This window comes from Oncorhynchus keta, chromosome 30 (assembly GCF_023373465.1).
Source record: "Oncorhynchus keta strain PuntledgeMale-10-30-2019 chromosome 30, Oket_V2, whole genome shotgun sequence".
NCBI classification, from domain to species: Eukaryota; Metazoa; Chordata; class Actinopteri; order Salmoniformes; family Salmonidae; genus Oncorhynchus; species Oncorhynchus keta.
The window spans coordinates 40,531,788-40,546,709 of record NC_068450.1 but is presented as its reverse complement, the minus strand read 5'-3'; the positions used below and the strand labels follow the sequence as shown (position 1 = coordinate 40,546,709).

At 46.0% G+C, this 14,922-nt stretch overlaps 1 protein-coding gene across 2 annotated transcripts in view; it reads right to left on the bottom strand.

The window, feature by feature from the left end:
• The window catches only part of LOC118363598 (rap guanine nucleotide exchange factor 2), a 34,963-nt gene extending 21,261 nt beyond the window's left edge, over positions 1 to 13,702 (bottom strand). Inside the window, exons 1-7 of one of the 2 annotated variants that reach the window (XM_052488420.1) lie at positions 13,080 to 13,702; positions 8,004 to 8,135; positions 3,623 to 3,800; positions 1,911 to 2,047; positions 922 to 1,080; positions 457 to 609; positions 21 to 185 (exon numbers count right to left, since the gene is read on the bottom strand). In XM_052488420.1, coding sequence (XP_052344380.1) covers positions 21 to 185; positions 457 to 609; positions 922 to 1,080; positions 1,911 to 2,047; positions 3,623 to 3,800; positions 8,004 to 8,135; positions 13,080 to 13,139 — 984 coding nt within the window. In that variant the 5' untranslated portion in view covers positions 13,140 to 13,702. The remainder of the gene's footprint in view (positions 1 to 20; positions 186 to 456; positions 610 to 921; positions 1,081 to 1,910; positions 2,048 to 3,622; positions 3,801 to 8,003; positions 8,136 to 13,079) is intronic. The other variant, XM_052488421.1, reaches the window with a different exon arrangement.
• Positions 13,703 to 14,922: the final 1,220 nt, after the last annotated feature.

Genomic DNA, 14,922 nt, shown 5'->3' with positions numbered 1-14,922 from the left:
CTTTTGTACTGGAAGCTGACCTTGTCCCTGAGGCTTGGGTCATGGAACCACTCGAGGAGCTTCTTGCCCACGACCATGGGGCTGGAGAGGAAGGTTCTGTAGGTCAGCAGGAAGTCCTCGATGTAGGTGGGGTCCACCACTGAGTGCTCCTCTACCAAGTGCATGGTCAGACGCTCCGTCGTACCCTAAAGGAGAAGGTGTACGAGGAGAAGCGTATTCACGTTTGTTTTGAGTCTCAAGTACCATGTCACTGTGAAGACAGCAAAGGCAACTTTCCACATTTATGTGGACAATACTTTTTTCTTCTTCTGTTCTATCCCATTCACAACAACAATAGAGATTAGATCAGAATCCTTCCGGTAACACTGAAAGTTGGATACATAGCATTTAGGACACCCAATATGAATGCGCCACGGGACCTTTTACGAGGCTTTGTTCAAGAATGAAGAACCCCACCTTGATGACGATGTGTCCCTTCCTGGTGCCGGTGCGGTCCAGCTCGCGGTGCTCCTTGACCATGACGATCTCGCCCTCCTCCTCCACCTTCTGCATGTTCTTCTCCACCTGGTTGAGGATGCAGCAGTAGTCCTGCTGCGCTATGCACACAAACTGGAGCAGAGAGAGAGAGAGACAGGGTAGTAGTTAGCTTGGGGACACAATCCGTTTTAGACCAACATGGCTGAGAACCAATCTATTTTATGATACCATTGACATAAATACAAAATCTCTTGGTAAATTAACCCCAGTGTATTCATTCTAAATTATTGGCAAACGGTTACAATTACTAGATAATTAATTCAAGCAAGTAAATAAGTAAATAAATAACAAGGTAAATAAGTAAATAACAAGGTCCAGTAAAATCACACAGCTCAATATACCAATCATCCATCATAAGAGCCAGTCAGAGCACTGGGCCTTTACCTGACAGTCGTCCACCTTGGTCTTCATTACTCCCTTCATGTATTCCTTCTCCATGGTGGGGGAGACCCCAAAGCTGTTCCCCATACACAGGATCTCAGGCCTGCCCTCGGGGTACGTCACCTCCACCGAGCCATTCAAGATCACTGACCACGAGTCCAGCTGGGGGGACCATAAACACAAACCGTTAACGGTCAGAAGTACTCCGTGATCATTCAGTGGATATCAATGGTTTTAATATCAGGCTAGGATCAATGTTGAAGGAAATGATCACCACAATGATCCTTGAAACACATTGTTCAATCACAATTAGCGATTAGTTAGCAGGTTAGCCATGTTTGATTGAGGATTGGACCAATGTATCACGCTATTTTTTTGGCAGGGAGTCAAATTGAACAACAATTATGAGCAGGGAGTCAAATTGAACAAAAATTATGAGCATCACATTCTTTGACAGGTAGATATCTTTAATGATTGGTCACAAATGTTTCAATAGTATAAAACAGCCCAGTTTTAACGCCACAATAACTGGAAGCTTACCCTTTTATTTCGATAGTAAAAGATATCAAATTTTATAGCAAGAGATCAATTTCTCCCTCAATTTCTTCCCTATAGCATCATCAACAATATATATAAATCTGACACTACAGTAAGGCAGTGGACACATATTGTGGACATATTGCTAACACACATCAGCTCAATGGGATGTTATTTTACATTGACTGGACTACCACAGCGGAGTCAATCACCACCTTCCGGAGACACCTGAAACCCCACCTCTTTAAGGAATACCTAGGATAGGTTAATGGCAGTCATTCATGTTCAATAGGGGGGAAAAAACATCAGAAACCTTCATTGGTAATGGCAAGGGCAAAGTGCATGCGCAGGCCATAGACGTGCAAACCCAGACACATTCAAGGCACACACAATACAGACATAAGAGAGTCACTTAAGACACACATCCCCCTCCACACACACACACACACACACACCTCTTCCCCGTCGTTGAGGACGATGGTGCCGGCCCGCTCGACCACGGCAAAGACCATGACGGCACACAGCTCCCTCCTCACCGACATGGTCATGTTGGCAAACGCTGGCAGCTGATGCATGAACTCCAGTAATTGCTCTGTGGAAAGGTTAGAAGGGGGGGTTAGGAAGGTCTTGACACACACACAGACAGAGACAGAGACAGAGACAGAGAGAGAGAGAGAGAGAGACAGAGAGCATAGGAGGACTTGGCAGTCCTTCACTCTTCCTTCACCTTCTCTGTGGCTTTGGACAAAAAAAAGGGCATAGCTAGCATGAGAGAAAGTGAATTAAATTCAACCACACAATAGTGATGAGTACCCAACAGCGGGAGGATTATCTTAAGTACACTAAGGCAAACTATCAATTTCATTTTACTCGAGAAAAAAATTAAAAACAACTGCGCAACCTTCTGCATGTAAACATTTTGTGATCATTGTCAGATAGCTTGATAGTCAGCCAGTTCCAAAACAAAATTCTCTTCCACAGTTTGTCAACCTTGATTCACATTTGGGGCTTTCAGCTCAGCTGTATAGGTCATTGCCTATCCTGTTTCCTGTGCCATGCATTTTTTGGGGGGCTCCTTGAAATAGCTTGCTGTGGAGTTTTGGGGGAGGGGGGATTTTGGACCAGCAAAGGACTCCATCCCCTTCCAAGGCACCTAAAGCAAGTCTGGGGTACGGGGCTGACCGGTGTGGTTGGCATGGCAAACAGTGCCATGTGGGAAGCCTGCGGAAGCACTGAAACTTTAATGTGCCGGGAGAGGAGAGGCGAGGATGTACGGCGTTGACCTAAAAAAGCCTGCCGGCACAGAGAGTGGGGAGGGGCGGCGGGGAGGTTGGGGGGGGGGGTTCTCTTTTTGCATCCACTATATCATCCACACACCACATCGAAGTTTCAAATGGGAGTAAATGTGAACTAGTCTCTTTTTTTGGATCGCTATCACTGTATTGCTGCTAACAGGCCTATGATATCACAGGCTGTTGTGTGGCACAGACAGAATATCACTCTGGGCTAAAATAAATTCACCTAATGAAAGCAGTAGAAACAAAGGCCTAGAGTCGGGCACATCATTAACAGTAGCTAGCTAATACAGACAGGCGGGGGTTGAGATACACTAAGGGCGTGGCACTGGGAGAAGGGGGGTAGGCTGTGGATCGTTTATTTAAAAATTGTGAATGCTTGATTAAACTCTGATGAGCCTACAATGGGAACTCGGGGTATGGTTTCCCCTTTGTGAACAAAGCCAAAGCTAATTGGTTGCCATTGCTTTTCCAAATGTGTTGCCAAAAAATTAGCGAGCACTTACAAGATGTTTTAGCAGTAGTACTGTAATCAAACAATGGAATAAGCATATTAACATTTGTTTATACATTTAGCTTAAGGGTTCAATCGTAGTGCGGAATAGTCGTAGGGTTCCCCTTTCTGTTCCAACTTGATCAATTAAAACCAATAGGAGCCAAACTGAGGCAAGAAGCAACATAGCAAAGCAGGGAAGGGAGAGGGAGGCACTCTGCCTAGTGACTACTTAACAGTAGGGAAACACTGACACGCTACCAGGTAAATAGATTTTGGCTCCTAGAATGTTGTGAGAAAGTTCCTTTACAGACAATCAAAAGGGGGGGAACCTTGAGGGAATGTTAGAGGAAGATTCTGTGTGCTCACACGGACTGACCTATGTCGTCATCGGTGCGGTCCATGGGGTCCTTCTCGAGGCAGTCCCGCACAACGTCGCGGCTCATGAGGGGGTCCGACGCTCGCTCCATGTCCTCCTCGTCGTCGTCCTCCTCCGAGTCGACGGCGGTCTCGGGCAGGCCGCTGAGGTCCATGTCGCCCGGCTCGTTCTCCGTGGCCTGGGGGTCAAAGGAACGACAATGACGCAACAGTTGTCACCGTCTTAACACCAACCATCAAGCTTAACCAGTGAGTTTTAGTAACATGAGTGGAGGAAAAGGGTTGCTGCTCTGTGCTAAGCATTTGTCTGTTCCATTCCATCTACTCCATGTAGTAATAGCTGCAAACTGGTGGGCGGAGATTATCGGATGGCAAATATAAAAATCTGGGTTTTGGTGCAATAACTTCACATAACGGCGGGCAGAAGAAAAAACAAACTATGCTTATAAGCAGAACCTGCATCAACCCAACGCATCAAAAGCGACAACCATGTCAGTGGTAACACAGTACAATCAAGAAAATACACCACCAATCGTATTTTCGACATTTAGTAAGAGGTGCGTGTGAGAGACACTGCATTATCAAACACCCCCCACTATGCATAAAACACCCAGCTAATTATCTCACAACTCTTTCTCTCGCTCTCCCACTCCAGCTTGCACTTAGAGCCTGACAACCTCTTTGAAAGAGTGAGATAAAATAGGGAGGAAAGAGAGAAAAAACTAACAACGAGAGGGTAGCGAAAGTGATGCAATTGACAATGTCACAGAGATATTAATAGAAAGCGTGGCGCTGCGCATCCATCAAGGCTTCTCACACACTATAAATACCGCTGAGAGGCCATATTGCGTGTTTTGCGCTCTCAACACGAGCCCCGCCTAGAGAACGAAAACCACGCATGAAACACAGGGAGATGAAAACAATCCTGGCCCAGATGTGTCGAGTGCGAACCAACTCCTCTTACCTGAATGCGGTCCCTAAACTCCTGCCTTTTTCAAAGCGAGAGCTAGAAACAACGTTGCCTTCGTAAATTGCCTGCAGAAGCCTAGTCCGCGATGCATCTTTACCGCCCGGGCTGTCAGTTGTGTTTACATTTTTCCGAAATTGAAAGAGTCCCCCCCGTCTTTCACAGAACGTAGCCCAGAATGTCATTCCTCCTTAACCACCATGTGCAAACGTCTCATTAATGATTCAGGGTGCAATCTGTGTAGCCACTCGGGCATCATGAGGTCAGCCATGTGGGCGGGGCAGGGGCCTGATGGGGCGAGAGAGTAAAGGGGGTGTGGTTCTTCCCTTGGGGAAGGGGTTGGTAGAGTGTGGATTTGTGGAAGGAGTGAAACCGTGAAAAATCTGAAGATCGAGTTATGTCAGTTTTCCACGCGACAGGGAATAACCGAGGTGCTGAGATGGAGATTCCTAGAAAATTGTTTTGAAGTCATCTGGAAATCTCGGCAGCAGTGAAAACAGAAAACAGCTATCTGTCTTCACCTTGATGTGAAAGTCAATGTCTATGGATGCTGAAACCCAGTAGAAAACAGCTGTATTCCACAGTAATAAAACATTGTTGGCATGCTCCAAACCTCAGAAGGACACTGTCCTAAAATAGCAGAGATATGTGTCACTGGACATCTTCATTGACCCCATTACTTGTCTACAGTAAGATCTAGGCTAGTCCTCACACAGTAGCTTTCATTGATTAAATATTGTTGTATGTCAATTCAATATTAGCCACCCACCTCGGTTTATGAATCAGGCTTATGACATACTAAATGCTCATGAGTTGTGTGCTGATCATAATTAAGAAGTGTGTTCGTGAGGAAGATTGCGACACCTTCAGATCTGATTCGCACAGCATTTCCAATGAGCTACACAATGCAACCCACTGGGAACCCTGAACCGTTAAAAAAACAAATCAAAAACATCCAATGTGACCTCGAAATACAGAGAAACTCTGAACCCCTCTGTGTGTGAGTGTGTGCGCATGTACATGCGTGTGTATGTGATGTATGATCCATAAATGTGTGGTGAGCGAAAAAAGAAAGGGGGGAGGGGGGTAGTTAATATTTCAACAGGGCTATTCTTGGATCAATGCTTTCAAGTGTCCTTCTGAAGAACCAATTTCATGATTTATTCAGACACAAAACAGTCGGCCATGTTTGCAAGGCAGTGACAGAGGATGCAGCTCTATTCTTCTTCTCTCTGGGAGAAAGACGATGGCGCACTCCAGCGGACACGGCTCGTGGATGAGAGGAACGGGCAGCATCGCCAAAAAGCTTCACCCTAGTAGACATCTGTCAAGAATACTCAGAAATCTGAACAGTTGTCTTATTGTAGACAAAGTCTTACTAATAAGACAATATTGTCCTTTAACCATGTAAAATACCGGACTTGGTCTCATCACTATTAAGAAGATTGAAGCAACAAACAGTCACAGGTCTGCAGCTGCGGAAACAAATCTAATTGGAGTCCCGTGATGTTGTTATACACTGACTAAATGTTCCTGTGTCTTTACCCTGGATCTACCCTCCTTCACTCTATCCTCCAGCCCTGATGTGGACAGCCATCAACCCAAAACACATGCTTGTCCAGGGAGGAACTACCATCATGTCATCTATCTTCTCTAAGCGGTGAATGCGGTAAATCTAACCTCCTCAGACAAAGTGAGAGGTGGGTCTGGGTCATCTCCATTCGTGAGAGAGTAGGACGGAGTAGAAATGGGGAGGGACAGAGAGAGAGAAATAGAGGGATGAGAAGCTATGGACAGATAGATCATAAATGAGAGAGTGGAGGACTGGCGAAGGAAAGGTGTTATGGAGGGAAAGAGGAAAGAGAGCGGACAGTAGACAACGGGGCTTTCATGGAGACGCTACAGCAGACCTTTTAATGAGGACCGAGCAGATGGCCCTAAGACTGGATGAGGGCCCCCGAACGCTCCACACGCACGCACACACTTGCAGTATGTACTGTACACAGATAGTGCACTTGCACACACAGAAATGGCAACAGACTGACACAGACTAATACACACCCGCACAGTGCACTCACACAGATACACACACACAGCAGATGACGTAGGGAGCCAATGGGGTGCCTGTGTGTGGTAAGAGGATTAGGTGTGATTGGCTTTGGAGGCCCGATGGAGTGGGAGGGGCCTGTTCTGTTCTATGGGCGTTTAGATGGTGTTGGGGGGGCGTTGTTGGGAGGTTATGGGGACATTTTAGGGAGGCCTGCTTGGTTGGTTGCTACTTCCAGAGTGGGGGGTTGGAAGGTGGACTGCTCTATTGACATTTAGAGGACGTTGTACGGATGTTTTTTATTTATTTTTTATTTCACCTTTATTTAACCAGGTAGGCCAGTTGAGAACCTGTTCTCATTTACAACTGCGACGTGGCCAAGATAAAACATAGCAGTGCGACAAAAACAACAGAGTTACACAAACAAATGTACAGTCAAAACCACAATATAAAAATCTATATACAGTGTGTGCAAATGTAGTAAGATTAGGGAGGTAAGGCAATAAACAGGCTATAGTGGCGAAATAATTACAATTTAGCATTAACACTGGAGTGATAGATGTGCAAATGATGATGTGCAAGTAGAGATACTGGGGTGCAAAGGAGAAAAAATAAATAACAATATTTACAGGTGGGCTATTTACAGATGGGCTGTGTACAGGTGCAGTGATCGGTAAGCTGCTCTGAAAGCTAATTCTGAAAGTTAGTGAGGGAGATAAGTCTCCAGCTTCAGTGATTTGAAATTTGTTCCAGTCTTGGCAGCAGAGAACTGGAAGGAAAGGCAGCCGAAGTAGGAGTTGGCTTTGGAGATGACCAGTGAAATATACCTGCTGGTATGGTGACCAGTGAGCTGAGATAAGGTAGGGCTTTACCTAGCAAAGAGTTATAGACGACCTGGAGCCAGTGGGTTTGGCGACGAATATGAAGCGAGGGCCAGCCAACGAGAGCATACAGGTCGCAGTGGTGGGCCTTGGTGACAAAACGTATGGCACTGTGATAGACTACATCCAATTTGCTGAGTAGAGCGTCGGAGGCTATTTTGTAATCACCGAAGTCGAGGATCGATAGGATAGTCAGTTATATGAGGGTATGTTTAGCAGCATGAGTGAAGGAGGCTTTGTTGCGAAATAGGAAGCCGATTCTAGATTTAATTTTGGATTGGAGATGCTTAATGTGAGTCTGGAAGGAGAGTTTACAGTCTAACCAGACACCTAGGTATTTGTAGTTGTCCACATATTCTAAGTTAGAACCGTCCTGAGTAGTGATGCTAGTCGGGCGGGCGGGTGGGGGCGCGGTCAGCGATCGGTGGAAGAGCATGCATTTAGTTTTACTTGTATTTAAGAGCAGCTGGGGGGACACTGTGCTTACCTGGTATATGTCTGACAGGCTGCTGCTTCCAGAGTCGCTGGTGATACTACATCCTGAGTGGCTGGAAGAAACGTGGGTCACCTGTGGGTGCAAGCCGTCGGCCAGGTGGAGTCGACTGAAGTCCGCGGGGAGCTGCACACACACACCCACACACACACCCACACAAACAGACAGATGGTCAGTTTCACCAGTCGCAACCCACTCACACCGCCGGCGCACGGCTGTCAGGCGTTTAAAAGGCACTTGGCTACATGGTGGGTGCAACACTTATTTAGCCCTTACCAAAACATTGCAATCAAAAAAGTGTACAGTCTGCATTAGAAGTTAGTGCGGCAGGGCACGAGTGGAGTTGGTAGGGGAATGCGTGGGAGCAGAGTTTCCAAAGCGAAAATGTAGAAATGATTTGACATGTTGAAATCATTTTTGGAGCCGAATGCCCTTTGAATTGACAGCGAGCGAGCGAGTTCCCAGAGTGATTTTTTTGATTCTCGGTGTAACTGATTAATCTTCTTTAGTTCATGATGTCCCTCTACATTCGTTTAATTTAACCCATCTCCTTCTCCTGTGACTACACAGCAGTCTTAATAGAGCATATTAATATTAATGAAGCCTGTGAGTTAACGCTGAACTTCATCCAAATGACTCATAATCAAACGAGCCGCCATTAATAACATTTCCCACTTTCATGGTATCCGTGGGGAACATTTATGGAGTTTAACGTGTATTTATCTAACATAATAGACCATTGATTTTAAAATGAGTCTCAAAATGTTACGCCCCGCCCCCCCTGTGATAGTGTAATTTACTCAACACTATTAAGCTCAAGATCTGTTGTCAATTCAATTTGAAAGTGTAGCGTTTGGTATGGGCAAACTTTGCCGTTCGGTTTCGTGTCCATATTTGCTGAGCTCATCTTACGCGTATACAAAGTAGACATAGGCCAAGCAGCGAGGGTAGTTGGGTACTGCGTCTTGCTTGCTGGTGTGACCGACTGGGATTCAAACCTGGTTCTCCAACACGTCACAAGATTGTGCTAGCCCGTTGAGCTAAAGCCTTGACAAGACTTCTGTACCAATGGCAACAAGCTACATACAATATAACTACCTGGCTCCCAGAAACATTTTGTGGTGTTAGTTACACATAGACTCACGGTGAGGCAGTGAATTTAACATTGAGGCTTCAAGTAGCCCATCATTATGTGTTTAATATGGAAGAGTGCCTACTAGATCCAGTTAAAATGAACATGACCCAATTTCCAAAGCTATATGGAGATGGCAGAGACGCACCACCACCAGAATTCCCAGGGCAGAATTAGCATTCAAGCTAATGGAAGAAAATGGTGCGAAATCTCAAAAGGGCTAGATAGAATAACAACAACAACAACAACAACTGCTATTAGCATTCTGGAGCATGAATCCACACAAATATCTATCCGGACGGAACCAAGTCTATGTTAGGAGTAGAAAAATCAGTAAACGTTTCAAAAGGAGATATGGGCTACAGAATTCCAAGAGATATAGTTAAATATGAATATTTGAGAGTTTTAATGTTTTATTTATCTATTTATTACCATTCTCAAAGCTTTAAGGAAGGCACTTGCTCCTTAAATCCAACCCCTGGCAGCGACAGGGCATAAATATTTAAATCTTCACACCTAAAAGCACAGCGCATATGATTAAAATGCTTCAAAATCAGGGCGTCACTGCCGGAAAGAAAATGTGAAAAGCAGAACATTGGCAGCGCTTCAGGTAAGAAATTTGAATACAAACTAGAACAGGAAAATAGTACTGATCCAGATATTAGACCTATACACCTAACCATGCTATTCAGCACCACCAAATATACGCGCGCAGGTACAAATCTGTGTCGGGATAGAGAGTGAGGCTGACGAGGAGCGTTATTAACATTGGTTTGAATGACTTAATCAACAGCTTTTAAAAGGGTTGGAAAAGTGATGACTGTTCTGCTCCTGGAATTAACACTTCCAAATTCTCCATATTCTATGGTGAATGTCTTTGGTTAAGAAGTCACTCCTCAATATTCTTTACTTCTATTAGGCTATATACATTTTTTGGACAGGATCCACCACAGAACTGTAGTAGATACTAAACCATGTCACGGTATTGAAAAAGAGTTGGTGAAGAACAGCAATGACTTGTAAAGTCACACTTTGAAACATTAATTAACTTGGGGCAACTAATCATGCTGTGAAGTGTGTGTGTGTGTGTGTGTGTGTGTGTGTGTGTGTGTGTGTGTGTGTGTGTGTGTGTGTGTGTGTAACACAGAGCAAAAAAGCTAGCCCACACCCCAACACATTCACACCCCAATACAACTGTGAATGTGATGTCATTACAGCGTATCAAAGACTGCAATCACATTTCATTAACCTGCTCGGTGCACAGAACCAAATGGTTCATCAGGGGTGCTAGAGCCAGGACCAGGCCACAAGCCCCCCCAGGCTGGTAGAGCCCCTCTCCCCCATCTCCTAATCTGAACCCCCTCCAGCAAAGTGGGCAGAGATTATTAGTGGACCCTGAATTGTGTTACAATTATAAAGATCGTATACATTTGCAGTCTGCATTGAACAAACTGAATGACATTCCTTGGCACTATATATTAAGTGGAAATGTTACCGTCTTATATGACTGGACACCAAGTTGTGTTCCAAATGGTACACATGGACTACAATTGCAGACTGTATTGAAGTCTGCATTGAACAGCATTGGCATTCAATGGCACTATATAGAACAAGAGGCAATGTATTTTTGTATTGTATTCTTTCGTTTCAAGAAAACATTGGTCGCAAAAATCAATGCTGCCTATAGGCTAGTCTGAGATGGCCTGCATTTTGAATGTTTGGTGAAGCAGATTGCAGATTCCATCATGATGTAGAAGTGCATGGCATGGGGGACAAACAGAAAACAACCCTGAACATGACGCAATGGGAGGTTTATCAAAAACCAAATGGGCGACCAGAGGTTGGGAGTTGTACACACATGGTCGATATCCACATGTCAATAGCAATATCCAGGCTGTCCCCCCACAATAAAGCAAATGGCTAGACCCTGACCCTAAAGCAACTGGCTATACCCCCCCACCCCAGTTCACTGGCATGGCCAGTTCTGAGTTCAGTTCTGCTAACAACATCAACACGGCTCGCTAAACTATTCTAAATCACCGTTGCTGCTAGGATGCTAATCGCTATACATTTGTACATGTGTCATTACCGAAACCATTTCTCAAACTCTCTACGAATGTGCGCAAATCATTAACATGCAATATCTCGAGGTCAAAAATAAATACATCCAAAGCGCACAATTTGCCTAATCTGAGCCGTAGCCACAAATATTGACAAATCAACTGGTCATGATGGGATTAGAACAGTAGCATCCTCTAACCCTCGAGCCCACAACACCACATTCCCCACTGTGCCGTCCATGGTGAGCAGATGTGGCGCTCCTATAATTACACTGTAGACCTAATGACCTAGATTGCCGCTCTGGCGGCAGACCCGTGGATGTGGATGGAAGGGCTGGCCAGGGCTCAACCTCCTTTATGGGGATTCGGTATACAGTGAACCGTAAAACTAGGTCTGTGACTGACTTGGATGACCTAGATTGATTCCTTCTACCTGGAGAATTAATAGAGAGACTTAACTAAGGTAGATGGGGGAAAATTGAGGTTTGGAGAGAAGGTGGGGAAAATGCCGATGTTGGCAGACCAGATATGGCAGGCGCTATTCCCAGAGTCCCCCCCACCCCAGACGGTGGGGGCTTCTCGTGTTCCTGAGCCGGGTGGATCAAGAGATTAAAGCCGGTTTGGGGCTGGGTGTCCGATTAAACAGGCCTGATATTCGCCCTTCCTGTGATACCACTCTACCAAACCCAGCCAGAGCACATACTCACCACACACAACATGGCAAAGAGATGGGAGAGAGCAAGTGACAGAAAACACACTTACCAACCAACACATAAGAAAGACATCCATTATAATATAACTTTGCTGCTGACAATCACCTAATACTCATATTGTAATATAATATAAAACAAATGGTGCATTGTCCAATGCCTTTAAATGGACAGTAATTTTACATCATAAGAAGGGCGCGAAAGAGATGCACACAAGGGTCAACAAATATATGCACTAACTCATAACAGCCATGCTACTATGACAACCACATACCCTCACTAAATAGGCTTACAATTTCCCCATATTAGTCACAGGCATGATGCCACTACTCCAGAAATATGATACTCTTCTTTGATTGCCGTCTCCCACCGTATTCGCTTATAAATATTTGCATACTTCTCGCTTGCTGAGGAGAAAGAGCGAGAGAGAAAGAAAGAGAGTAGGCTAAATCTGTGTGCTACATAGACGTACATTTACCCTCCACAATCCGTCTACCGCTGTGATTTACAGCTATAGGCACGAAGCTTCGGAGGGTTGAGTGATGCCAGCGGTCGCTGACAGCCTGTCAATTCATTTACAGCTCATATGCAGACCACTCAGTAGCCTACAAATGTCTGCATGATCGCTGTCTCTAGTCTGGCTGTCACTATTAGCACCATGGACAGCAGCCCACACAAGGCTGCCTCCATCAAACCGCACGTCTCAACACAACCCTTGCAAAAAAATATGATCTACGACACCTGTATTGCATTTGCACAAGACGTCGGCTAACCTTTTATTTAATAAGGGCGCGTTGCGCAGAAAGAACCACTCAAAGTATTGTGCAGTAAGTGTCACATAAAACTTAATGAGGAACCCAGATACTCTCGAGTCATCCGTCATAAACCATTCCAACCGTCTTGCAACCGGAGTGTGACAGCGAGCACATGGCCGTGGTGACTAGCCTACAACACTCCGGGCTGACGGATAAATAAGGTTGAGATTCAAGGCGTACGGGCTCCTGTGTGGCGCTCGGCTATAGCCTAGCGGGCTGGGCCCGGCGTATTCATTAATCTAAGCGCGGTTTGAGAGAAACCCGATGACCATCCATTTCTGGCTATAGAATAGCGAATCATATCCAGACATCGGGTCATAGAGCAAAACATACACGCACACGTCGTCACTTACCGGGTTTTTATCTTGCTGGCTCGGGACTCCATGACCGGCTGCTGCTGCTAATGGTTTCATAATGACACAATATACGCCGGGCTAAAATGTAACATTCTGGGTCTAGCTCTCTATGCTACAGCGCGCCTCTTCCCCATCGTCCTACTCCAATTCCTCCCTCTCTCGGCTATCTACCGGGGCTCTCTCTCTCTCTCTCTCTCTCTCTCTCTATCTCTCTCTCTCTCTCTGGGAAGTGAGGGGGTGATGCTGAAGGAAGCCGGCGTCGGTTTCAGACGCACCAGCAGCCCCGCATCCGGGTTTAACTCCAGCGAGAGAACAGCCCAGCCTGCAATGCCGAGCGCACGCTACTGTCTTGCAGCGCAGGGATGGAGAAAAAGGTTAGAGGGGAAAGAAAAACAATCGAGCGTCGTGCGTTCTTTCTTTTTACGCTGATGCCAATTAGATAGATTCCTCCTCCAGTGAGCTCCGGTGTGTGGATAATAAAGCAGAAAAATGGGGGGAGGGGGGGGGGCTAAAATGGCTGACACCACTTTCACTCACGTTCGCTCCCTCATCCTACCTCTCCCTCCCTGCTCTGCTCTCTTTCGCTGCCGATGGTAGGCTGACTGTCACAAACACAAGCACGCCTACGTGCACGCAAAGACTCGCTCACTCGGCTTTTACGCGCCATTAGATTAGTCCGAGACCTAGGAGCCACAGCCTCCTGGCTTTGTTAACACTACTCGCAGTTCATTTGTGGACCAAAGCAGGGGGACGTGTGTGTGTCAGTGTGTGTATTGGGGAGAGACAGGGGGGGGGGGCTTAAATAGGGACCGCCCTCACTGATGCTGAGAGTCCAGCCGGTGGTGCCTGCTGTTCTACTCACCCAGTCTACAAGGCTTAAAAAGAGATAGAGGGACAGAGGAGAGAAAATGAGAGGGATGAGGATGAATAGGCTAGCTAGAGACAGATAAACAGATACACAGCGAGATAGAGAAAAAAGAGAGATAGAGGACGCAAAGGAGAGCAAAAAGCTGAGAGAAATCAAAAGGATACTCGTGAGAGGTGGTGAGCCCAGCGAGAGTAATGCCATTATCACACTCACTTCAGCAGAGGACCGCGGCTGCAGCCAGTTGGCATGGTAACAGAACCAGGAAAGCAATTTCCTGGGCGGTGGAGAGGGGGGAGCATCCTCTTCAGTGAGAGAGGAGAAAAGGTGGGCCTGATAAAGACTTGCGCAAAGACAGTGGGTAATAAAATGAAAGAGGACCATGGCTATGGAGATGAACAGAGTTCTCCTTGAATCAGTATAACAATGATGTCACCACTGTCAAACGGCTGGAGTATAGTAACCAAGGCGACTGAGCATGACTCGCCCCCACGGGCCTTTGGTGGTTGCTGTGGCGACAGAAGCATAGAGACACAGAAAGATGGAGGAAGTAGAGAGAGAGAGACAGAGAGAGCGCAGAGAGGGGGGCACACATGTGTGTCAGAGACAGAAGCCATCTCGTCACCGACTCCCCCGTCCTACTTTGGTGAAAAGGCACCCATCTAGCATGGGCTGTGGTATCACATCATAGACGGGGCTGAAGGATCTATCAAATCCTGACACGCAAGCACACACACACTGTAACCACACTTCACAATATATGTATATATATATATTATTTGTAATTATGTTCTGGCCCCCTGATCTATACATACATACATACATACATACATACACACACACACACACACACACACACACACACACACACACACACACACACACACACACACACACACACACACACACACACACAGGGGATGCCCATTCCCCTAGGGCAGGGATCAACAACTAGATTCAGCCGTGGGCCGATTT